Here is a 26,284-nt window from a genome sequence, read left to right on the forward strand (position 1 = left end):
CCCTGTCTAAGAGTAAAATTGTCATAATTAAGCGGAGTTGATTGCGCGCCTAGAGATAGGGTGACAAGATTTTGTCAGATTAGAGTGAAACCTAATAAGGGAATCCATAGATCGAGTTAATGCAATTCTAGGGTGTTAATTAGAAAGAGATTTCAATTATTCAACCTAGGGTTAGACGTTATTAGTCTCGAGAGGGATAATAATATAACTTAGGGATTTCTATGGATCAAGTCAAATGAATAAATCGTCTGATTCAGAGTCAAATAACAAGTGAAGTCTAGGTGGATTTTTCCTTAGGTATTGTCTTAATCAATCAAATTTTCCCAAAAGTATTTTCCCAAGTTTTCTTTCTGTGCATTCTTAGTTAATAATTAGTTTAGATAACCAAGCCTCTTAATTTTTTGGTTAGATAATAAAAAGGAAGTAATTACTAGTACTCGTAGTTCCTTTGGGTTTGACAAATTACGTAATGATATCTCTTCTTTTGTACAAATGGATTTAGAAACACTCTACGATACATAGGAGAGATACAAGGACCTTTTGAGAAGGTGCCCTCACTATGGGTTACTACTTTGGCTTCAGGTTCAAACGTTTCATAATGGCCTGAATCCTTCGACTCAGCAGATCATTGATGCAGCCGCTGGAAGAACTATCAATAATAAGACACCTGAGGCAGCTTACGAATTTTTGAGGAGATGTCACTGAATAACTATCAGTGGCAAGTTATGAGAACAAAACCGACGAAAGTAGCCAGTGTTTTCAACCTCGACGCGGTTACTATGCCATCTAACCAAGTAGAACTCTTAAATAAAATGATTAACGGTTTGTGTGGTTCTACTCAGGTACATCCAGTGATGAGTTGCGATTCGAATGGAGGAGGAGCATGCACAGAATATCAACCCTTCAACCCTAGCATCAAGGAGGAACAAGTCCAATTTATGGGTAACAATAACTCTAGATCCCAAAATAACCCATATAGTAACACTTATAATGCAGGTTGGAGGAACCATCCCAATTTCTCGTAGGGCAGTCAAGGAAATCAAAGGCCACAACATCCTCCAGGTTTTCAACAACCACCTTACCAGCAAGAAAAGAAGCTGAACCTTGAGGAGATGCTAACCAAATTCATCTCGGTGTCAGAAACTCGTTTTCAGAATACTGAGATAGCACTCAAAAATCAACAAGCATCAATCCAGGGGCTCGAAACTCAGATTGGACAGCTCGCTAAGTTAATTTCTAAACGACCACAAGGTAGCCTGCCAAGCAACTGAATCTAACACAAGAGAGCAACTCAACGTGATTTCCATTCAAGATGAGGAAGAGTTAGTTGCAAAACCAAGGCCAGAAACTGTGGTAAGCAAAGGTAAGAATGAGGTAGGCCAAAATAACCCAAACCCAGTGAGTACAGAATATAAACCTCATGTGCCATACCCCAATACGACAAGGAAAGACTGATCAGACGAACAATTTGGTAAATTCCTTAAACTTTTAAAGAAACTACATATAAACTTACCGTTTATTGAAGTCCTTCCGCAGATGCCAAATGCAGTCAAATTCTTAAAGGAGCTTTTAACAAATAAACGAAAGTTGGATGAGGCGCCGCATGTGGAATTGAATACAGTTAGCTCATCCTTATTACAGAATAAGCTACCCAACAAATTGAAAGATCCAGGGAGTTTTACGATTCCTTGTTTAATTGGTAGTTTAGATGTTCATAATGCATTGGCTAACTTAGGGGCAAGCATTAATGTTATGCCTTATAAAATATTCAAACAACTAGGTTTTGGAAAACCCAAACAAACTAGGATGATCATTCATTTGGCTGATAAAACCATTAGATTTCCTAGGGGTATCATTAAAGACATTCTTGTTAAGATCGATAAATTTATATACCCAGTAGACTTTGTTGTCCTAGACATGGAAGAGGATAGTAACACACCTTTAATTTTAGGACGACCCTTTTTAGCGACTGCTAGAACCATTATTGATGTTGGCACAGGTGAACTCACACTTCATGTGAAAGACGAAACAATCACCCTTTAAGCTCGTAATTTGAGTAACACATCGAAAATTGAAAGTGGTTGTATAAATCATTCTACTAGTACTGATCATGTGGTAAAACCTTCTGTACAGGAAACAGTTACGAAGAACGCATATGAGTCGTGTTCAAACAACAACAAATGACTTACCTATAAAGAACGAAGGCTACAAATCGAGGAGTTAGATGAATGGTGGACACAGAAATCGAGAACACCCGATAAACCAAAACCGAGCCAGGACGAGCTCAATACCTCACTAAATCAACTTAAGGTTGGAGACAAAGTACTACTAGATGCAGCAAATCCTCGCATTACCACTTCTGAACCTAATGAAGAAATTCCTCTTATGGTACTCAGTATTTTTCCATATGGTACAGTCGAGGTAATTCATCCCAAATTCGGTACTTTTAAAGTAAACAATACTCGTCTTAAACCTTATGTTGATAAAGTTGATAGCAGGGATGAGGAGTGTAAACTCCTCGCACCACCTTGACCATGCAGAAGAGAGGTAAGTCTAGCTTAAGACTATAAATAAATGCTTCTCGGGAGGTAACCCGAGCATTAACAATAATAACTTTTTTAAATTCTAGTTTTTCACATTTAACCTATTAACTAAGTCTTGAAACACAGGGTTTTCCCATCCACGCGGCCAGGCACACGGGCGTGCCTTAGGCAGTGTTCACACCATAGGTGGAGACATGGCCGTGCAATACAGCCGTGTGAAAAAAGGGTAAAATTTTTCCCCAACACAGGATGTGATAAGTTGCCACAGTCGTGAGACATGGCCATGGGCGGAACTGCCAAAACAACACGGGTATGAGACACGCCCGTGCCTTGAAACCATTGTTGAAACTGAGAATGTAACACGGGCGTGCGACACGCTCGTGCCCTCCACCTGTGGTCAACACTATCAAAACGAACACGGGCGTGGACCTATGTACACGGGGCGTGCACCCACATGCCCAAGCAACACGGGTGTCGGTCGAATGTTAGACACGCCCAAATTCAAAATTCCCGAAACACATAGGCAAAAAATAAACCCTTCACTATTCATCATCTCCCTCCCCAAAAATCCCTAACCCTAGCCTCTGCAACTCCACACGCCCTACCCCTATGCCCGTGCGCCGCCTACAACACCGATTCCAACGCCCCAAGTTCCTTCTTTTTGCGTTTATTTACTCTTTTCTCTCTATTTTCTCTAAATATGTTGCTTATTTCATGATTCCTTTGCTATATTGAACTATTTTTGAATATTCATAGTTAGAATAGTAAAATACTAATGCTTGTTTAATAAAAATTTTTGTCATTTTAGTTACTCCATTATGCTATACTCTTCCATTTTTTCCTTGTTTCCATGAAATTTATGCCTCCTCACATGCATTCATTCATTATTCCCATAATCCTCTAACTTGATATATTTAGCGGTTTTAGTTTTTATCATCTCATAAAATATTCATATTTAGCCTTGATTTTCCATACTATTCTTGGGGAATATTGATTGAACTTTGATTTTTCAATGCAGGTACAATGTCGTCCTTACGTGGTAAGAAGACTGCTATTCCCGCCTCGAAGAAGAGGAAAAGAGCAGTGTCATCCTCGGGTCCTACCACGGAGATTAGGCACCCATTCCTCCAAGTTCCCTTGGGACCCCAAGAGGAATTATATCAGATATTACGGGCCTGACCCCTAGGTATGGGTCGCTGCATTGACTCACTACACTCGAGCAGATTCAATTGGCTGACGCAGTCCGAGCCCTTCTAACGACTGACCCGTGAAGGCTCTTCTTCGAGATCGTCGAGCCGACGTATCTCGAGTATACATTGGAACTCTTCTCGACGTTCCATCTTCAGATAGTCATGACCAACTTCGACGATCCTAGAACAGTCCAATTTCACATCGGTGGTCTAGTAGGCCAGTTGAGCATACCCGAGTTCAGGATTGCACTAGGGCTGTATACAGAGGAGTTTATGGACAACAATAACCTCGACACCCTCCACCGCCACATCCACTACTCCCCTCGAAATGTTGGAGGGACCTCGTCCCTGCCTCAGCCACCTACGATCCTAGCCGCTCCAAGGCATTAGCTCTCCCTCCTTCCTTGAGGTATCTATACGCCATCTTGGCTCACACTCTAACAGGGAGACGAGAGAGCACCAGCGTCGTCACCACCCACGATGCCTATTTCTTATGGAGTATGGCAAACGAGCACATCATCGACTTCGCCTACTTTATTGCCTTCGCCATTCGCCACCAGATGGAGCGACACAAGAGAGGGGTCATCTCTATCGGGCCCTATGTGACTCGACTGGCTTAGTATTTCAGACTCTTCAACATAGCAGCCCAATCATCCTCCCTCACTCTCATCATCCAGATGTCCCCATAGGGCATCTTGAGCATGCTAAGTATGAGGATGATCGAGAAAAGACATGGCACATACCCTCCTCGGTACCGCATCGCCCAGTCCATCGAGGAGGAGGACCCAGAAGACATTCTTGATGATGTCCCTCCACATCACAAGGATCCACCGACTCAGCCATCACCCCCTTCTCGTCCAGTTCGTACGACGGCTTCATACGCTGACATCTTTGAGCGCCTTACTCGATTCGAGCAATAGTGTTTTCAGCGCTTCAATAACATTGATGCTACTCTACAGCAGATTTGTCAGCACTTCCACATCTCATCGCCACTACCACCTTGCGAACCATCTAGTGATGAAGATGTTTAAAAACTTTTATTTATTATTTTATGTTTTTACTTTTATTCTATTTTAAGACTATTTTTTATTTTTCTTTAAGCTTATTTTTATTAGGTTTTATAATTATTATTTTACAATTTTCAATTTCGGCTATTTCATTACGAGTAATTATGCTTCCTTATATTTCCTAAAAGGTTCCTGATTCTATCATAGTTATAAAAGAGCTCCAAAGCTCATCATCGCATAGGAACTAAAAACTCCACCGGGAAAGGTTCTCCACAATTGCCATGTTCTGCTCGACCACGACCATAGCTACCACCAGATATAATATTCTTTTGGCGCAGGACTTATGGACTAATGAACCTCTACCACCACCGGAGTATCCTCCTCCACTCTCACGTCAATTATTCTCCAAAACTCTAGTTCAATGAATTCATTCATCATTCAGGAGGTTTCACTTCTCTCCCTATCTTATGATTATAAATCTATCTTTTTCAATATATCTATCTTTTTACATTGAGGGCAATGTACATCTTAAGTGTGGGGGGTCTTTTATATCATCATTAGAAATTCCTGAATTGTGTCTTATTCTCACGTGAATCACTCATATTACTATTAGAATGAATTTTAATTAATTTATGATTTTTATTGATATGTCTTGAATTAAAACATAGGCATTTATGCATTACGTGTTAAAACTTTAAGACATTAGGGAATCAAGCATGATAAGTTGATTTTTGAAGAATTAAAAACTTTTAGGTTGTTTTTCCTAAGTTTAGGTATTATCTTGAGTTGAAATTCACAGGTTTAAACATCAAAAAGCCATAATTTTTATGAGATTTTGAGCCTTTAGAGCATCTATTATTCTTTCATGCTCACTTCTATTGTTGTTTTGAGTGAGTCAGTATTGAATTGTTATTTTAAAACTTGCTTGATCATGCATGTCAAGACCACACCATTTGATTTGATATGTCAAGATGATAAAGGCACTTAGGTTTAACCCACTCACTCTTCAAAAGCCTACCTTCATAATTAACCCTTAGTGAACCCCTTTGAGCCTAACAAACCATTAATTGATTTACCTTTAATATTAACCCATAACCTATTATTGTTGAAATCTCCTAATTTGATCCCTATTTTTGTTGAGATTTAATTTGAACTAATTGCTTAGCTATGTTTTGTTCTTCTACGTATTTAAGTTGTTTTTTTTAAAAAAAAAAACAACAACAATACTTACATATTAGTAGTAATTCACCATTTTTTTGAGCTTGAGTATTAATTCCATATTCTGAGAAGAAGCTCACTTGTATTCAACTGATGACTAGTCATTTTTCTAGCTAGGTAATTTTTCAATTCAATCTTGATTTTAACCTTTTCTTTCAGCTTATGACCACACCCCCTAACTAAAGCCACGTTACAACCTTCTAAAGACCTTTTTGATTGAGGTATCATCTCAATATATAGTGGTGGAGATTTAATTTTCAAGCAAGCCTATGGTAACAACTTCTCATATTGACTAATGAGTGCTTTAATTGATGTCCTTAAACACCTTGAGTGATTTGAGTGAATCTTTAGTGAGGATGTTAAACTCTGTGATATTTTGATCAAGGAAATCACTTAGATGAGGGGAGACACCTATGTTTTCATGATAAAATGCTCAATTTAGAATGTCTGAAACTTTGATGTACTTTTAGTTGAATTTTCAATGTATAAATACTTATGGATTATTTTGAGATATTATTGATAGGGATTATAAATTGAGAAGAATTTATTTTGATTGTGAGTTAAGGATTTTACTTGAGGACAAGCAAATGCTTAAGTGTGGGGGTATTTGATAAACCATAATTTATACATATTTTTATCTCATGCTTAGCCCATTTATGAATGGTTTCTCCTTAGATTTGGTGAATATGATGCTCCTAATCCTTTAATTTCATGTTTTATACTTAGGTGAGCATAGGAGGGTAAAAAGAGCAATAAACGGGCCAAAAACAGAGAAAATAGACCCACGTGGGAAATCAATACAGCCCGGACTTCCTCACACGTGCGTGTCACACGGCCGTGTCCATTTGGCAGGATTGAAGCACGACTTATACGGGTAGACTACACACCCGTGCCTATTCAACAGCCTTAACCACGGGCTGGAGTAATCGCACATGGGCGTGTCACACGGACGTGTCCCTGCCAAGCCTAAGTATAGTCCTATTCGGAAAAGGCTAATTTTTAGGGCTCTTAGGCATTCAGAAGCCTATTTAAACACCTGAACAGGCACTTAGAAGGGGGACTCAGAGGAGGAAGTAAGGAATTACTCAAGAAAAGCCGATTGATCCATCTCAGAAGCCAGATTCATCATCAAGACTGAAGATCTCCCTTTAAGTTCCCTCAAAAGTTTTTGGGTTTTCTTATGTTTTGTTATCTTTATACTTTTGAGATGTTTTCTTTCATAAGTATGAACTAAACCCCGTAAATACCTAGGGGAATGAAACGTAAAACAGATCTTGTTATTATTATCTGAATTGTATGATAAATATTTGACTTGTTCTTAATTTTTGTTTTAATATTCTAGGATATTGATTCAAGTTAACGCTCTTATTCAGAGGAGGAATAGACCCTGTCTAAGAGTAAAATTGTCATAATTAAGCGGAGTTGATTGCGCGCCTAGAGATAGGGTGACAAGATTTTACTAGATTAGGGTGAAACCTAATAAGGGAATTCATAGATTGAGTTAATGCAATTCTAGGATGTTAATTAGCAAGAGATTTCAATTATTCAACCTAGGGTTAGACGTTATTAGTCTCGAGAGGGATAATAATATAACTTAGGGATTTCTACGGATAAAGTCAAATGAATAAATCATCTAATTCAGAGTCAAATAACAAGTGAAGTCTAGGTGGATTTTTCCTTAGGTATTGTCTTAATCAATCAAATTTTCCCAAAAGTATTTTCCCAAGTTTTCTTTCTGTGCATTCTTAGTTAGTAATTAGTTTAGATAACCAAACCTCTTAATTTTTAGGCTAGATAATAAAAAAGAAGTAAATACTAGTACTCGTAGTTCCTTTGGGTTTGACAATCCGGTCTTGCTGAACTATACTACTGTTCGATAGGTACACTTGCCTTAATCGTGATAATAAGTTAGTCTTAAGAACGTTCATTTGTAAATATTTAAAACCTGTTACGAATATCACACATCAACTTGGGATTAACCAAACATGCACCAGTGTTGAGATGATATAATAAATAATATATCTGATGCTCTTTTCTTGAGTCTTTGGTCTCTTGTTGATGGTGTGCCAAATCCACATATTCATGTGCTTTATTTTAATAAACTTTTGGACACGATGCTACTAATTTTAGTGTTTATTACTTAAATTTTATGTAGGAGATGGTTCACATGAAGATTTGGGTATGGGTACAAGAATTTGACATACAAAGACTTTTTAGACTACAGCTCTTGCGAAAAAGAAACTGATCTTAGCTCCTCGGTGTAATGAGGAGGTATGACTTGAATTTGCAGAGAGAGTGTTATTGTATCATGTTATAAACGGGTGTGCATCAGGCTGTAGTGATCAAGAGCTACCAAGAGTCTTTATCTGTCAAAAACTGCAAAAGATTACTAGAAATTTACAGAAATGATGCTTTATGAAGAGGAATAGGAGTTAATTTTCATATCATCATAAATTTCAATGACTTTGTCCTCCATCCCAGTTGAAGCTGTGTTGAATTCATTGAACCTAGACCGTACGTGGTTATTCTAGTTGGAACTGGAAACTAATGGAACCCAGGCCTATCTACACTAAAAAATGACAAGTATACTGCAGTTTAAGATTGTGGAAGTAAGCTTTAATTTAGTGCCAAGTTGATGAAAACGTGTGGAAAAGTGTTCCTAACGTAGACAGGCAGAAAGGGCTTGATGCTAATTGGTTGTTAACTTAAATGTTCCTACTTATTGTTTAGCTGCTGCAGTCTGCATCATAATTATTTATTAAGGGACGCAACTGAAAATATCTTTTATTTTTGGTACGTAGCAGACAGAAAAAATATCGAACTGTTGAAAGATGAAAGCATATAATAGCCAACAGGATTGGACTTTATTTCATTCCCACGCTTTCAATTTACTTCAAGAACGCCCCTTTTCATATTTCAGAGAATTCCATTCAGTGTAGATAAATAAAGCCAACTACGACCCCCAAAAACAAAAACAATAACTGGGAGATGAGAGAGTGAAAGTTGGTGGTTTAGGGGTAAAGGCTAATACTTCTTTATCACCAAAACCTTTCCTATACAAATTATAATAACCTTTTCTTTTTTCTTTTTTTAATTAGTGAAACTAAAATCGTTGATGTAAGTTTTATTGAACTTCCAACCTCTTCAATTTGTTTTTGGTTTTATCATCTAAATTGTTGTCACAAATTTTGGATTCTTGCTTCACTAAGCTGTTGCTAAAACAAATTTGAATTATATCATTGCTATTTTTTTATTTTGTCATTAAATACCCGTATCTTTTATTTAAAAAGTTTGGTCCATACGTCCAATTTTACCAGTTAGAGCTATTGACATGACAATTATAGAAAAGGTAAAATAATTTTTTTACCTTTTCATTTTTTTATTTTTCAATTTTAAATATTTTTATTTTAATACTTCTTGGTTTTTTTAAAATAGTTTTTAAAAATTTTACGATTTTTATTAAAAATAAGAAACAAAAATTTTAATTTTTTTAATATACATTTAAAAGGTAAGGACCAAATAAAGACCAAATTGATAAAAACATAAACATTTAGAATTAAATTTTATTTTAACTTTTTAATAAACACTGCAGGAAAATAGACTTTTAACAGCGTTTTTTTTGCCTTTAACGGTGCTTAAAAACGCGGCTAATACTTTTAGCAGCGCTTTCCCAAGCGCCGCAAAAAATATATGCAGCGCCACAAAAATTAGCAGCATTTTTTAGAAAAAAACGCCGCTAAAGACCAGGACCTTTAGCGGCGCTTTTCTCAAAAATGCAGCTAAAGACCATGACCTTTAGCGGCACTTTTCTTGAAAACGCCGCTAAAGACCATGACATTTAATGGCGCTTTTTTCAGGACGCCACTATATGACAGACCTTTAGCGACGTTTTTTTAAAAACGCCGCTAAAAAATATAAACTTTAAAAAATATATTTCAATTAAATAATATTTATTTTCTATGATAAATATTATATTATGTTTTATTTTTGAAATTTGAACTTTAAACTATACACAATTTTTTTAAAACCATTTATATGTAACTCAACAGAAATTATGTTCAAAGATTCGTTGTCACTAAACAAAGAAAAATGATTTACACAAATAAATAAAAGACGAGAAAATGAAGGTTCTAATAAGCAAACTATTTTATAAGCAATCAGAAAGAATAGTACAGGAAATTCTTAGTATCCTACTTGAAGAAAGCATTGGAAAATATAAAGAGGATGAGAATGAGTATAAGGAAGCATCTTTAAGTTGAACCATTCTTGATGTCAGGTTCCTTGCCTGTCTTAGGGAGAAAACACTTGCACACAACAAGGACATGATGTCCCTTTCTCCATTTGACTTAATCACCCACATTCTCTCATACCCTTTCTCCCAAGAGCAATTATTCAAGTTCTTCTCTTCTCTCCAATTCCTGCATATAAATGTCCATGAGATTATGGTATTTGATGAGAAAATTAGTTCACAGCTGTGATACTCAACTCAAAATCACAGTTCTAAAGCCTTTGCTCAATTCCACCTCAAACTATATTTTACCTCCTACTGTTGTTTAACTTTATATAGAAATTATTCTTTAAAGAATAATAATATATACTATATATACTATATTTTATCTGAACAAAAGTTCCTTTCTTCAAATATATTGGAATGAATAATGATTAATTTGCATCATCAACGCTAGTGAAAATCCATAAAGAAAAAAAAATGATAGTTAGAATGTAGCATAAAATTAGCTTAATTCTGCTGGGCAAAATTAGACAACTGCATCCCAAACACCATCACTAGATATAATCATCCTACCACCAGCAATAGACAGCTACAGAAAATAGCTAGGCTAGTTGGTAAAAGAAAACAATTAATAACAATCAAGAAAATGTCTTCTAATTTTAGATAAAACACTAACTCGTTCAAGCAGACCCTTTTAAAGAAAACTGATTAAGAAAGAAAACTCCAAATGCAAAAGCACTTCAACGTGCAAGTATAGGACACATGAGGATACGGATATGAAATTAAGTTACCACTTACCAACAGCTTTTACAAAGCCCATTTTTTTGTTAAGAAGCTTTTTTTCAAATATATATACATATATTCTTGCCTTCATATGAATATCTTAAAAGTTCTATTTTTTTTCTCAAAATTCATATGTTCTTTTTGATGTCTCTGTTTAGTGCTAGATAAATCAGCTTATCTTAACCGCTTATAAAAAAAATTTCTTTTTACAAAACTTAAAACTAGATACTTTTGCTTATTGAGATTTTATAATGAAGAATAAATTGATAACAGATTTGAAATTTATGAATAGCTAAAACTAATGCATTTCGTGAGATTTTTATTTTTTAATTGATATATTGTTTGCATATATCTTTTATATATACATTTTTGAAGAAATACCAGAAACAAAAATATGTAATTTTAGCTAGCAATTTCAAATAAAATATCCATATCCAATGCTATTAAGTGCACAAGTTAAATCAAGATATTAGGATAGGCAAACTAAAAGATATAAATTACATTATGCAAGTAGATTATGAAAGAGTAAGACAAACCTTTACTTGCTTTACGTATGGAACAAGAACAATGAACTCCTCAACATCCATATCACCAATGGATCGTGAAAGTTTCGTATGGGATGACTTCAGGTGGAATGGAATATAATGGAAGTAATGAAGTGTAGTTTTGAGGGTCAAGGTATGAAGCAGGAAAAGTATAAGGCAACTCAAATGCATTCCAGTAGCATTCAAGACCATTTGCAGCAACAAGGAAAAGTGAGTGTATCACAATTTGATAGATTCACCTAAAGTTTGCACACAGTCCCAATCACCATTAGCATCCTCTAACCATCAAACCTACAAGGAAAAGTGAGTGTATCACAATTTGATCACCTTTCTCAATCTTGTTGGCATATAATGAAATGTGCAAAAACAACCAAGATTTCTATGGTCTTTTTAAAGAGGGAGATCCATCTAGCTTATACTGCAGTGTTATATGCATATATTAAAATATTAAAGTACCATCAAATAATATTTTGCTTATTGCAAAAGTGAAATTCTTAAAAACCTCCACCAAACAACCACAAGATCAACAAAACAGAACTTCCCTGATGCTTTATAGAAACTAATCATGCAACTCATCCCCTCGCATAGAAACAACTAGATAAGATGAAAAGGATATTCTTCGTAATGATGGAGTCAGACATTGTTTGGAACCTTTGTTGCTGTAATATGTAATGGAAGGGTGGTATTAGCTAAATCTGTTTAAAATTTATTGTTCTTAAATTCCTTATAGAATACCAAAACAGTTCAAAATAAGAACTCACTATCTGTTGAAGTAGAGTCTAGACCTGCATGACAATGTAATTAAAATCAGTAAAATCAGGATCAAAATCTGTTAGGCTCTGCTATACTTATTAAACCATTCACTACATCACTTCTAAACAAAATCTTTAGCTTTTTTTCATACCCAAATTGCTTTTATGTGAAACAAAAATAAATCTAAAGTAGAAGCACAAGAAATGGAAAAGGGTACCCAAAAGAACATATAGAACTAATTTTTCTTTCCTCTTTTCTTAAATATCAAATGATAAAATAAATAAACCATAAGCTATTTGTTGAATTGTGTCCCCTCAACCACTAGTTAAAACCCAGAGACTGCACTATTTACCCCCACATCCTTACATTGCAGACATAATATAAACCTATTCCCACCCTCTCTCTCTCAATCTTGTTTTTATACCTTAGAAAATCCTATGTTAAAAACCCAGGTAGAACTTAGGATTGGATCCGTTGTAACTTATTCCAATCCACTGTCACTGATGATAACAGGCACATCGTATTTTCATCTCAATATATAAAGCAAAAAAAAAACTGGGTAGAAAAGGGATAGCCACTTCACCCATGCATTCAAATTTTATCAAGTGGATTAAACATTTTGACTAGTCCAAGCTGCTCCGTTGGAATCCATTGAGCTCGATTCGGATAAGGCATCACCATGAGTCCCATTCTGAGAGTTTAATGGACTTAATGACTGCATTAGCTGGGAAACTTTTGCGAATGGTTTCAATTTCATGTACTGCAGAAAAAAGAATTTGTATTAAGCTTTTTTAGGAGATGGGATATAAGAGATTTCAAAAGAATAGCAGAATCTAACTGCACAAGAAAGTTTGACTACCTGCACAAGAATTTGTATTACTCATCGTTTTGAAACTCCACGGAAACCTTCCACAATTTAAGCTCCTCATCGCCGTTGTTGAGCACCATCAAAACCGACTCGAACCTGTAGGGCTGGTGGGTAGGATCAGTGGGTTTCAACTTGGTCCTGGAACTGTAAGCATAAGACAAGAAGATCCCGTTACAAGAATCGGCGGCCGGAGATGGAGCCTCGACGACATCGAATTGGGAGAAGGAGAAGCTCAAAAGGGAGAAAAGGAGTGAAAAGTGGGTATTGTAGTTCAAGTAGAAAGCCATTGATTAGTAATTTGCTGCCAAAGCTTTTGGTTTACAGAAAAAAAGGAAAGAAAAATGAAAGAATTTGTAGCGAAAGGAAACGCGTAAAAAATTAGGTCAGATCCAAAAAAAATCAGCGGAGACGGCGGTGGGCGAGAACTGAGATGAGAAGAAAAAAACTGATTTGCAGAGACGAGGGAGAGAAGAGGGGCGAATTTGGGGGAAACTTTGAAGTAAAAGGGAAAAAGGAATAAGTACAAAATTTTATTTGGGGATTTAGGGCGCGACAGAGATGAGAAGAGGAGGGAGTAATGAGCGGGGAACTAAAAATTATTGGTCTTTTTGCCGCGTTTTCGTCAAAAACGCCACTATATCTAAACTTTTTATTTAATTTTAATTTTTTTCATTTTTAACATTTTTTTATTTTTTCTTTCAAAATTTTTGTGCTGAGTTTATTATTTTTCAGATTTTTTTTTAAATTTTAAATATTGAACTTTTTAACTGAAATATGAACTAAAATATTAAATATTAAATATTAAATTTTTAATTTTTAATTCTTAATTTTTAATTTTTAATTTTTAATTTTTTTAAAGATCTTTATAATTTTTAAATTAACATATAAAATAAAGCTTGGAAACGGCAACATTTTGCAATCATTTTGCCATTTCACTTTTTTTTCTTTTTTTTGTGTTTTGTTTTTTGCTCTTACATTAAATCATTATATATATACTTAATATCCATATGAATTTTATTTTTATATTTTAGGGTTTATGATTTATGGGTTATAGTTTAGGGTTTGTGATTTATGATCTATATTTTATGGGTTTAAAAGTTAGTCTTAGGGCTTGGAGTTTAAGGACTGGGGTTTGGGCGTTAGGGTTTATAGGTTGGAGTTTTAAGGGTTTATGATTTGAGATTTAGGGTTTAAGGTGTTGGGATTAAGGTTTATCGTTTTTAGTCTTAAGGGGTTATGATTTGAGATTTAGGGTCTGGTGTTTAAAGAGTAATTAATTAGTGTTTGTAGTTTTAAGGGTTTATGATTAGAGATTTAGGGTTTGGGGGTTAAAGTGTTATTGATTTAAGAGGTTAGGGGTTAGTGTTTAAAGAAAGCCATAACATTGATTTTAACAGCTTCGTAACTTAATTAAATGAAAACTTCTAATTAAATAGTTTAGTTATCAAAGTGTAACTTTTCATGATTAAGTAACTAAAATGAAATTAACTTTCCCATGGCTAAGTGAATAGTGTAGTTAATTTATATTGTTTATAAAGTCGGTTTTAGATATGATCAAAATAAAATCGAATTCAAAATAAAAATAAGACCTTATTTAATTTGTTATAAATTGGTCTTATCCAAAATAGATAATTACTTATCCATATCAATCTGTTACTTTTTTTATTTATTTTTCAATAAATAATTTGTTATAATTTTAAAATATTAAAATTAAAATTATATAATTTTAAAATATTAAAATTAAAATTATCTCTTTTATAATTATATAAGAGATTATTTAATATATAAATTAAAAAACACTAATTAATTTAAACCCTAAACCCATTAACTATAGTCTCCAAACCCCTAAATCATAAAACATAGACCATCAACCTTGAATCCCAACCCTTAAACCCATAATCCATAAACCTTAAAATAGTTTAGATCTATAGTGGCGTTTTTAAAAAGGCGCCGCCAAAACTCAAGCTATTGCGGCGTTTTCCAGAAAGCGCCGCTATGCCACTGCTTAATCTTTTAGCGGCGTTTTTAAGAAAGCGCCGCTAATACTCAATCTATTCGATTTTTAGTGGCGTTTTCTATTCAAACGCTGCTAAAAACCTGTTTTGCATTTTTAAATTAAAAAAAAACTCAACATCTCAAATTTAAAAAATAAGCATTTAGTTTTAAATTTCAAAAAAATTAATATATTTAAATCAATCAAATATTAACCCTCTATTTTCAATCAATATCATATATGTTGTGAGTGCATCCAATATAATTCAGTTAATCTAAATTCATTGATATTTATACCATTATTTTAATCATTTTACTAAGTTAATATCACGGTAATATTAATTTAATTATGAAATTATTAAAATATTTTTTTATATACAAATTAAATTATATTTTTCTTGAAAGTATTCTTATTTTTTATATAATATATCAATAAAAATTTAATGATAATGAGATTTGAATTCAAAATAAATAAGTAGTTATTAGTTAATTAATTTTTTAATAATATATTAAGATGAAGAATGGTTGAATCTAAAGTAGAGATTTAGGTGAAGGATTATTATTAAAAAGTTTAGTAATATATGGCAAAAGTTTGGAAAATTAAAGAAAAATTGTATAGATTAGGACGAAGACAGCCTCAATTTGTAACTAACTTCTAGTTTGAAACAAATAATTAAACATAGAAAAGCTAATTAATATTACTTTGCCATATATAATCCTCCAAAACTACTGGTGAATCTCTTAATAACTTATTTAATTTATATGTACGAAAAAACAAAATCATCTCCAACACCAAAAAAAAAAAAATTGTTTGTCCACCAATTCATTCTTACACCCCACTCTAACCTTTCACTATGCTTAAACTGCATGTGGTAACATATATAATATTCTCCACAGTAAAAAAAAAGTATATATATATAGCCATCTTTAGATTAAGTATGAGATCCTGAAACCCTTTCTTAAGACTATAAACATTGGGAAATTGACTGAAACTAGTGCAAGGCCGATTGAACCACTCACCAACCATCAAATAGACTGTTGTTGATCAAAAGAGCTTCTATGAAATTTCTTCTATATATAGCCCTGAGGTGTAACAAGATTCAACCCGCACGTCAAACCTTGCTCTGTATATTAATTCTACCATGGTCTCGTCATATCGAATTGTCTGGAACTACCACTTAATATGATCATAAATGAGAGATGCATGGGCTCCTTCCTCTCCAACGGCCTACTTATATACCTAGCATTAGCAAAAGCTTATGCAAAAACAAGTGAAAATTTATCCAAAACCCTGAGCATGCATGCCAAGACCCAAAATTTAACTATTCACCCTGGCTTGTTTGTGCATGCCTTTGAGGAGAATGTGGTGCATGACTGTTGAATCTGTGGTGATCCTGGAAGGGCAGGCACACCCACCCCATTCGAGGAATTGTTATTCTCATCATTGTTATTACTACTGTTTCCCTGGTTTCTTGGTGGCGCTCCCATAATTGTTGAAATGGCTGCTGCTAATGCTGCGGTGAAATTCGGATCAGAAGCAATGGCTGCTGTAACTGTTTCCACCATGGAAGCTGGACGTTGCCCTAACTGCAATGCCGGTGATGCAGTAGATAACTTGGAAGGACCGAACATAGGGTTCCCTAAAAGCTGCGGATAACCGTGCAAAGGTAATGGAAATGAAGTAGCGGAAGGCGGGGGACGTAACATCTGAACGGCATTTGGGCCCTGAGTTAAGTCAAGGGTTATAGTGGGAAAGGGGGCGGAGGCGGAGAGGGTGGCCATTGATGATGCATAAGGTAAGGAAGGGTAGTAGGCAGAGGTTGGTAGGCCATCCTTACTTTTGGTTGAACCTGATAGTAACATGGCGGCCGCAGCTGACGTCGTGTTAGCCATAGCTGTGGCTGCTGGTGGGAGAGGATGATTGTGGTTTCCCTCGTATGTTGTGATGAGAATGCTTTTATCATCGGCACATCTTTGCACCTGCTTACGGACTGGGCAGCCAACAGCCATGGTGCAACGGTAGTAAGCTCGAGGACAAGGGTTACCCTTTGCCATCTTTTGACCATATTTCCTCCACTGACAACCATCGCTTATCTGAACCAAACCAAGAAATATAATTAGATACACCCTAAGTCCTGCAATTACAAAGCTGAAACAAAATTATACAACTCACCAAGGGAGCTTCTGATCTGGCTCTAACCGACACTCTGGCCTTCCTAAAAGGAACTTCAGAGACTTGGTCTTCATTCTTTGACTGATCTACCTTCGGACTCTTGAGTGATCCCCAATTCTGAGATGTTTGATCAGTACTATCTTCAATAGAAACCTGCTTTCCCGGCATATTTTGAACCATTCGATGGTCGTATTCCTTTGAAACAATTTCCATAGTATTTTCGGGAGATGCTGACAACTCTTGCGTCTTGTCGTCAGACCCAGAAGGCTCGTTGACATCTAATGCAGACGAAGGCCGTGGGTCCATGAATTGTTGGACTGACATTATGGAACTCGCCATCCCATTTACTGCATCCTTCTGCTTGGAAACCAAACTCTTTCATTAGGCTCAACCAATTTCCTCCATCAATATCAAGCAGCAGCATACATTTTTATTATTATGTAAATTTAATCTTTCACAAAATTAAGAAGTTAAATTAAACCTTTTATCACATGGGATCTTGTAAACAAGTACAGTGCACACGAGGGGTTTGGAAAAAGGCTAAAAGGTTGAGCTAACGCCGCCTATTCTATCGTAGTCTTGACTCTATATCGTTTACTAGGACAACTGGTGGCACATGCTGAATCATAGATATTGGGGGATCCATTTGTTTATGAATTTAATAAAGCTTTCACTTTGAAATATATAGGATGGATAGAAGGGTTTCCGAAGTTCAATGTGGCTTTGCGTGATAATAATAATAATAATAATAATAAAAGTACAAACTTTGATTAGCAAAGATATATTACGAATAAGATATTGAATAAAAGATTATACGGGATCAAGGGAGCACACATTCCAATTCAATTGAAGCACGTTAACCAATTTCTTTTATGTATTAAAGAAGAAATATATTTACATTGAAACAAAAACTCTCCGCTCTAATTTTTACCAAGGTAGTAAACCGGTGATGATGATGTAATCATGTTTGAAGATAAATCGTACCTGTTCTTGTTGATTTCTGTGGGCCTGTTTTTGCAACGCCATTAATAGTTGACCTTGTAGTTCATTGTAGTTTTTGGTAATCTGATCCAACATGCTTCTTAGTCTCCGATTCTCTTCGTTTAACTTTTCTAACTCCACTTTAAGAGCACTCTCCTGAAAATCCCAGGTTTTCTTAACGAGTTTAAACTCACAAATCAAAAGGAAAATTAAACCAGAAAACAGTTCCATATGTAACAAACAAACAAACTTACTTGCGCTTTGTGTTTCTCTTCATTTGTTGCCCTTGAAACTCCGGGGCTTGAACTGAGAAGATTTAATCCAATCTGAAGCAGGTAGCATATATTTAGTCATTGGTAAGTAAACTCAAATTTCCATAATAATTCCAACCAGAACCGTATGTATATCACCGGATAGGTTAAATGAAAAACTTAAACAAAGAAGAAAGGGAAATTAAATAACTAAAATAAGTTGGGATGATGATCCAAAACCTTACGTTTACACTTGAATCAATAAAAGAAGATGATCCATTATTATTAGTGTTGCCCTCTTGATGATGATGATGATGATGATGATCATGTGATTGATATTGAGTAGAAAAGAAATCCATCTCCTTGATGTGTGGCTCAACATGATCGCTAGAATCCTCAAGGGTACGATCGGCCACACCAGAATTTGGCCGGAGTGAGTCACCGGAGTGTAAGAACGTTAGTTCTCGACTGTGCTGCTTCTCCATGACTAAAAGGAAAAAAAAAAGAAGAAGAAGAAGAAAGAGAGAGAGAGAAGGGGGAGAGGAGTAGTTATATAGCTTTTTCAAGCTTTCAACAAGAAAGGAGTAATTACAGTAGTAGAGTTATATATAATAGTAATAATAATTCCCAAAAAGAGCAATGGCTTTAAGGGGTGGCCCAGAAAGAAAAATTATTAAAAGAGATATTAGGGAGAAAGGGTAAGCGAAGACCAGCCATTTTTCTCGCGGGAGATATGACGTAACAGTTGATGCAGAGGGAGACGTGGCGTTCCCTGGGTGAGGTAGCACAGAGGGAGGAGTGAAACGGTGGGGGAGAAAAGGACGGGAGGAGACGGAACGCTGTTAAAGATAACGGAATGGGGATTTGATCATTTTTACTCTTTTGTTACTTGTGGAACAGATGGATAGGCTTTCGCTTGCCACGTGGAGGACGTCGTGTTGGGGTCAAGGCAGTTGACCCACGCCTGATTCTGAATCTGACGGTGGTTATTTTAAGGATAAAAAAAAGTCTAGCTACTCGACATTACCTAATGCCACACACTTATGCTACCTTCGTAGTCATCTCTCTTTACCCGTAATTTATTTTCAGCATTAATCATTTTTATTATGTGTTAGGTTTAATTCTGCCTCCAGACCCTGTTTCCTTTGAATTCTTAAAATTTAGTCATTATATTTTAATTTTAAGAATTTAATCCTTTCTATTTCTATGATTTAAAAAATTAAAGTCCAATAGATAACATTGTTAATAATCTTCCATTAAATTTGAATATGTAGCTTTCTATTATTCAAATTGATAATACATATTTAAATTTAATGTAAATCAATTAATTGAAAATGTTGTTAGTCGCTAACAACCTCTTGACCTAGTAGCATGAGAGCTTGGGTTCAATCCCTAGCAACCTCAACCCTACCTCCAATTATCAAAAATAAATAATGTTGATAATTAAATTTTAATTTTTGAATCAAATAAGTAAATGACTATTCTTATGTAATTAAAAGTAAACGGACTAAATTTCAAAAGTTTAAAGAGCATAAGGACTAAGGGTAGAACCAAACTTATATGTATTAATTTTTTTATATAATATTGATGAGATGGAGGTAACATGGTTCGAACTCGTGTCTGACAAGAATTTTAATCAAGGCTAAATATAAGACAAAACAAACTTATATGTATTAGTAATATCTATATTAGATGCTTTTAAAAATATAATAAAATCTTATTAGTAATTTCCACTAGATGGTTTTAGATAACTTTATTGAGAAATATGTGAAGATGGGGAAATTGGACAGAAGAAAATTCATAAAGGATGAGCAGATATCTTTGACTTCTACTTAGGCTTTCACCCCCTCTCTCTCTCAAGATGATTTTAATAGAAAGAGCACATTATTATTATTATTATTATTATTGCAAATTTCCACAATATGGTTTCTTGCTTCTTTCCACAAGTGCTTTGCTTTGCTTTTATCTCATCTCTTTTAAAAACGATTTATTGGTATGTAATTGGTCAAGATTAATTTTAGCTTCTTTTTTCTGGCTAGGATTTATTTTTTGTTTGGTGAGCTGTGGTCTTGATTTTTAGTTTTTTTTTTAAAAAAAAAAGAAGAAGAAAAATACCCTCTATTGAAGATTTTTATGACCAAAAAAAAGAATCATACTCAGAAGAAAATGCAAATATATTTATTAAAAACTCAATTTTTTTTATGGGAAGATATTTAAGATTGAGGGCAAAGTATAGTAGTCTTAAAAAACGCTGGTTGACAAAGTTGTGATAGGATATATATCTTAACGTTGAGCAATAAAGATGAGAATGGATTCCAATAGCTATAAATGTGTTTTTGGATGGTTAAAGTGTTCTTTATTCATTAGCAATAAATGTGTTTTAATTTCTCAAGTCATTTTTAATAATTTTATTTAATTACATATTTATTAATCTTGACAAGTTCAAAGAAGACCTTTGGGAAGAGGAAAAAAATAATTGAAACGTGTTAAGAAGTAGACTATATTTAAAAAACAAAAAAGAAAAAAAGAAATTGAGCATTGCTATGTAGATAGAATATTTAATTTTTTGTTTGAAGTTAATTGATTTTGGCTCAGTCATGCTATATCACGCGATAGGTGCTTCCATATTATTATTACATTTCATAAATTTAATCTTTTAATGTGTATCTCTTTTCTAATTCCCTTATTATTATTTTTAGTTAATTTTTTAAATTCAAATTTCATCATTAGTCTTTTAAAATAGTTAAAAATTTTATTCATTAAAATTTTAAAATTTTAAATACAGATACTTGTATGGTAATCTATGTGTACTTCATACTAATTTTTTTTATAATTTTTTTGAATTTTAATATTTTTCTAAATATTTTTTATAAGTGTTAAATTATTTATTGATGTGACATATAAGACAAATAATACTATGTCAGCATAAAGCACATAGATCATCACACCAACATCGTTAAAAATTAATGTTTTAGTAAAAATATTAGAAAAAGCAGTTTGCCTCTTTTTGAAAAATTAATGGTCAAATTTAGCTAAAAAAAGAATAAACATCAAATTGAAAAAAAAAATTGTAAACATTGAGAACTAAATTTAGGATTAAATATAGCATTGGTACCTGAACTTGTCCACTTCTCTCAAATTGGTACTTAAGATTTTTTTTGTCCTAGATTGGTACTCGAACTTTTTCTGCCTCAACTAGTTTGGTTTTTTTTTTAATACCGTTAAACCTGAGATAGGTGGCACAACAAGATTGTGACACATGACATGATGACACCATTATGATGTCATAATCTAAAAAAATATATTATAAATTAATAAAAATATTTTTAAAAAATATTTTCGTTTTTTCTTATTTCCTTCCTTTCCTCGTATTGCTTTCTTCCTTTTTCCTCATCACTTTGTCTTTTTCTTTATGAGTTCTTTTAACATTTTTGAATTGCTTTGAAAAGAAATTTAAAAACATTTCTAGGTTCATTTTTTTCTTGTTCCTTTTTTTTTTCAATAATTCCTTTCTTTTTCCTTCTTTCTCTCGTCACTTTTCCTTTTTTTTTCTGGGTTCATTCAACATTTCTAGGCCAGAACATTAAAACAAAAAAAAAATTGTAATAAAAAATTTCTGGGTTCATTCAACATTTCTCGCACTAAAAAGAAAAATTACAAAACTCATCAATCCATTAAAACAAAAAATCTAGAACATCACAAACACATTAGAACGCCCATCAGTCCATTAAAAAAATCAAGAAAATTAACATCAGAAACAAAATCCATTAAAAAATTAACATAACAAACAAAAATCCATCAATCTATAAGAACACAACCAAGCAAAAAGAAAATGATGAGAAACAAATCAAAACCAAGACCCATTTCAAGTTTTTGGGTTCTTAAGATTGAGGCTACGGTCGATAAATCTAAATGGTCAAGACGTTGGACGCGGTGAAGAGAAGCCTCAATCAAAGTTTCATGGTTATTCAACGGTGGTGGCTCGGTTTGATGTTGAAGAGCAATGATAGTGAAGCGATGACCAAAGGCTTTGAAAACAAAAATTAAGTAGAAAAAATAAGAGTAGAAGTAGTAAAGAGAAAGGAAAGTCGTTTGGTACTTCTCTGATTGGTGAGGAAACAGAAATAAGTGGTGACGGCATCAGAACAAGGTGATCAGCAGAGGAGAATCCCAATTGGATTTCAAGGAGTTCTCTATGAAAACAAATCAGAAATGAAAGAGAAAGAGGAAAATTTTGACTAGTGCCATTATTTAGAACGGAGAACGAACACCAGTTACAACCTAGAGTGCAACTGTGGTGCATGCCAGTGACAGTTAGGGTTTGGAAAGAGAATAGAAGAATAAGAAGAAAATAAATAATAAAAGAAAATGGAAACTGGAACAGGAAATGAAAGGGAAAGAATAAAAGAAGAGGGAAAAGAAAAAAAAAGTGAAATAGAAAAATAAAGTCATCATGCCACGTGTCACAATCTTGTTGTGTCATCTGTTTCATATTTGACGACGTTAAAAAAAAGTACCAAACTAGTTGACGGAGAAAAAGTTCGGGTACCAATCTAAGACAAAAAAACCTTAAGTACCAATCTGGGAGAAGTGGACAAGTTTAGGTACCAAATTTTATATTTAACCCTTAAATTTATCATTATGTCAATTATTATTGATAGTTATGTAAATGAGATTAAATTATTATGGAATTGAAACCCATATCATAATACAAAAATTGTAATTCCAAGCTATACCTTATTATTTATGGTACAATTTTTTCAAAAGAAATGTGTAGAAAATTCATATTATTATGAATTAAATTATTAGATCTATTATAAAACCTCCACACTTCATCCTTAAATGTCACCTCATCAGGCACAACTTCACTACCAGCCACCTCCGTTAGATGTAAAACTAGTTAGCACTTAACACCTAGGACCCTTCAATCATAATGAGACAACCATCACTTGTCAATCCACCTACATTGTCACGTCATTGATCTACAAGATCATATCGTTGCCTCTACAATGGCATAGGAAGGTGACTTATTCGCCACTGAGATGTCTATACATGGCATCCCATACCTCTTATATAAAAACCCTTTCACCTCAATAAAAAGGGGATAGATAATTTTCTCTTTCTTGACTCCTTTAACAATCTCTCTCTCATTTCTCCGCCCTCCAAAGGTGACTCACACTAAGCTCTTCCTTTGTTGATTATTATTATCAACAATTGGTATTGTGAGCATGAACGCTCAAGGCTCATCCAGATTTATATATCATTGTCGTTAGAAATGATAACCCCCATCCTAAGTAGCGACAACTTGTAAAAAACCTCATCCAAGACCAACCCTAGACTAGTGCAAGACAAATGACCCAAGATCTCCAGCATGCATATCGAAACATGTACCTGTAGTATTATCAGTTTCCATCACCCTAGTATTACAACCAACGCACTCAAAGCCATGGTAGTGACCCATAAGGTGATCAAAACTCTCAAAATCCTCATTTAGGCTTTTTGTAGTTTACAAAAATACAAGAAAAAGTGAAGGCACCTGAGGAACAATTGTTATCATAACAAAAAAAAGCCTTTACCAAGAATATTAAAGGCTTTTCCAAAAACAGCAAGAGCATTGGTGTTAGATGGACTAGACGAATGAATAAAATAAGTAAATTATTGAAGAGTTAAGGGTAATTAGAAATGCTCAAAGGCAGAACCCTTAAAAGTAGGAGGATGAGGCTACGCAATCATTTCATATGGGATAGCGCAGTTCGCAACATAAGGATCATGTGGTGTGTAACAGCCCATACTCAGAAGTGTCAAAAATAGTGGTTTCGGGACCACAATTTCGACGTGTGAGCCCATAAATATTATTTATTTAATATTTATGATGTCATTATAGTGTTATATGAAAATTTCTTCGGTAATTTTGATGTTTAGTTAGTTAATTAAGGAAAAATGACTAAATCATAAAAACCATAAAGTTAATCAGTGTTGGTTTTTATTAGCTAAAATGCTTAAAATGGGAGGATTTATATGGTAATTAGACCTTAATGAAACCTAATGGACAGTTAGTGGATGTTTTAATTAAAAATACATTAGATAAAAATGTTAATTTAATAAACAAAGGTAAATAAAATAATAAAACAAAAGAAAGAATCATCAGCTTCTTCATTTTGTTTTAACTCCCATTGAAAATCCATTTTTGTTAGTCTTCAAGGTTCAGCCAAGCTAAGAATTTTGCATATAAGTGAAATTTCCACCCATTTTTCATGAATTTTATATTTTTGATATCGTTGTAGCTTAATTTAACTAACATAAGGACTATTTTGAATTTCTATTAACTTTTTGAAAAGTTACCATTTTTATTATTGAAGGTTTTTACATGTTAATGCTTGAGTTTGAAGCTTGATAATGATTTAAGACTATTTCGTAAAGTGATTTTGAACAATTTGGAATTTAGGGACTAAAATGATAAAATTTTGAAATTGGCTTGGTTTTCTTGTGAAATTTCAGTACTAGAGGGCTGATTAAGGATGAATATGAAATCGACATGTTCGTCTAAGGATTAATTATGAAAATAAGCTTGTTTCGATTTTAGGGGCTAAATTGAACCAAGTGCAAAACTTTAGGGGAATTGTGAAAAATGTGAATAGGAACTCATATGCATCAATTGAGTGTTATAATATAATTGAGGCTGATAAATTGAAGTAAAATTATTGTATAGATCAAGAACCGGTTGATAATAGTGGAAAAGAGAAAATTATTTATTGGTCCCTAATATTGCTATCTCTGTTGTTTGGCCCTAGTAAGTTCATATGGTAGTGTGGTGTATATTTTAGTAATGGTATTATTGAAATTCTGTATTTTGGTGACATTTATTGTAAACATAAATGTTACGATTGAATTGGAGAGAAAATGGATTAATATAGAAAGTGCTATACGATTATATGTATCGAGCCTGGATGAACATAAGATAGGATACAATGGGTATGCCAATAGGTTATTTTGCGTGCTGTACAGGATTGGCTTGTAATGAAATGATGATATATGAGATTTTATTATACACTGAGTATATTGGAATTTAGCATTTGTTGTGGATTACTGAGTTATATTTGCAGTTATCCTAGTGTGTTTCTGGGGGCGGACCCAGGCGTATTTTTTGAGGGATGTTAGCCTACGGGCTAGGCACTTGGTGCTCAAGCGTGTTTTTAGTTGGATTCTAGCATGTTTTGGATGGATAACTGTGTATCTGTATCTGTTCATGTAGTTCATTAGGCTGAATCTTGATGGTTAAATGACATTATGATGCATATCCTTATCCATATCGCACACAAGTTGACATTATAACAGAGTTCCTAACATAAGCTTACATTATATTGAGGTTATATGTCTGGGCTAAACTTACGATACATATAACCTGAGAGTCTGCAACAAATACTAGATCTCGTAATAACGTGTAATATCCCTAATCAAATGTACATATAACCCTAATGACATGCCATACGTATCTTAACCTTCTACTAAGTTCACACAGGCACCAATTTTGTATACATGTGTCATAACCAATATCTAAACATGTTTTTGTATTTCATTTACAAATCATGTAATCAATCAATATTGACATTTGCATCCTGTATTATTTCATAATAGTCAATATTCACATGACTTTTCAATTTAGTCCTTTTTAAGCCACATATGTCAAATTCACTAAATTCTATTTAAATCTAATATATAGATAAAATTAAACATAATTTATACATCATA

The 26,284-nt window shown here is 33.9% G+C and overlaps 1 protein-coding gene, 1 long non-coding RNA gene and 1 other non-coding gene across 4 annotated transcripts; all 3 read right to left on the minus strand.

The window, feature by feature from the left end:
• Positions 1–459: 459 nt before the first annotated feature.
• On the minus strand, positions 460–566 carry LOC121203867 (small nucleolar RNA R71). The gene has a single exon (XR_005898801.1). It is a non-coding gene; the product is annotated as a small nucleolar RNA R71 (small nucleolar RNA).
• A 9,514-nt stretch (positions 567–10,080) lies between these two features.
• On the minus strand, positions 10,081–13,762 carry LOC107953020 (uncharacterized). Of its 2 annotated transcripts, XR_001699026.2 has the most exons (5): positions 13,130–13,759; positions 12,854–13,030; positions 12,279–12,302; positions 11,509–12,176; positions 10,081–10,376 (listed from the first exon to the last, which is right to left on the minus strand). It is a non-coding gene; the product is annotated as an uncharacterized lncRNA (long non-coding RNA). The 2 variants fall into 2 exon arrangements; XR_001699025.2 differs by having other exon boundaries at positions 11,509–13,030; positions 13,130–13,762.
• A 2,095-nt stretch (positions 13,763–15,857) lies between these two features.
• Positions 15,858–19,126, minus strand: LOC107953019 (probable WRKY transcription factor 47). Its single transcript, XM_016888247.2, has 5 exons — positions 18,781–19,126; positions 18,539–18,610; positions 18,288–18,440; positions 17,304–17,660; positions 15,858–17,224 (listed from the first exon to the last, which is right to left on the minus strand). The coding sequence occupies exons 1-5, from the start codon at positions 19,018–19,020 to the stop codon at positions 16,457–16,459; spliced, it is 1,590 nt and encodes a 529-aa protein (XP_016743736.1). The 5' UTR covers positions 19,021–19,126; the 3' UTR covers positions 15,858–16,456.
• Between the last annotated feature and the right edge of the window lie 7,158 nt (positions 19,127–26,284).

This window comes from Gossypium hirsutum, chromosome A07 (genome assembly GCF_007990345.1).
Source record: "Gossypium hirsutum isolate 1008001.06 chromosome A07, Gossypium_hirsutum_v2.1, whole genome shotgun sequence".
Lineage (NCBI taxonomy): Eukaryota > Viridiplantae > Streptophyta > Magnoliopsida > Malvales > Malvaceae > Gossypium > Gossypium hirsutum.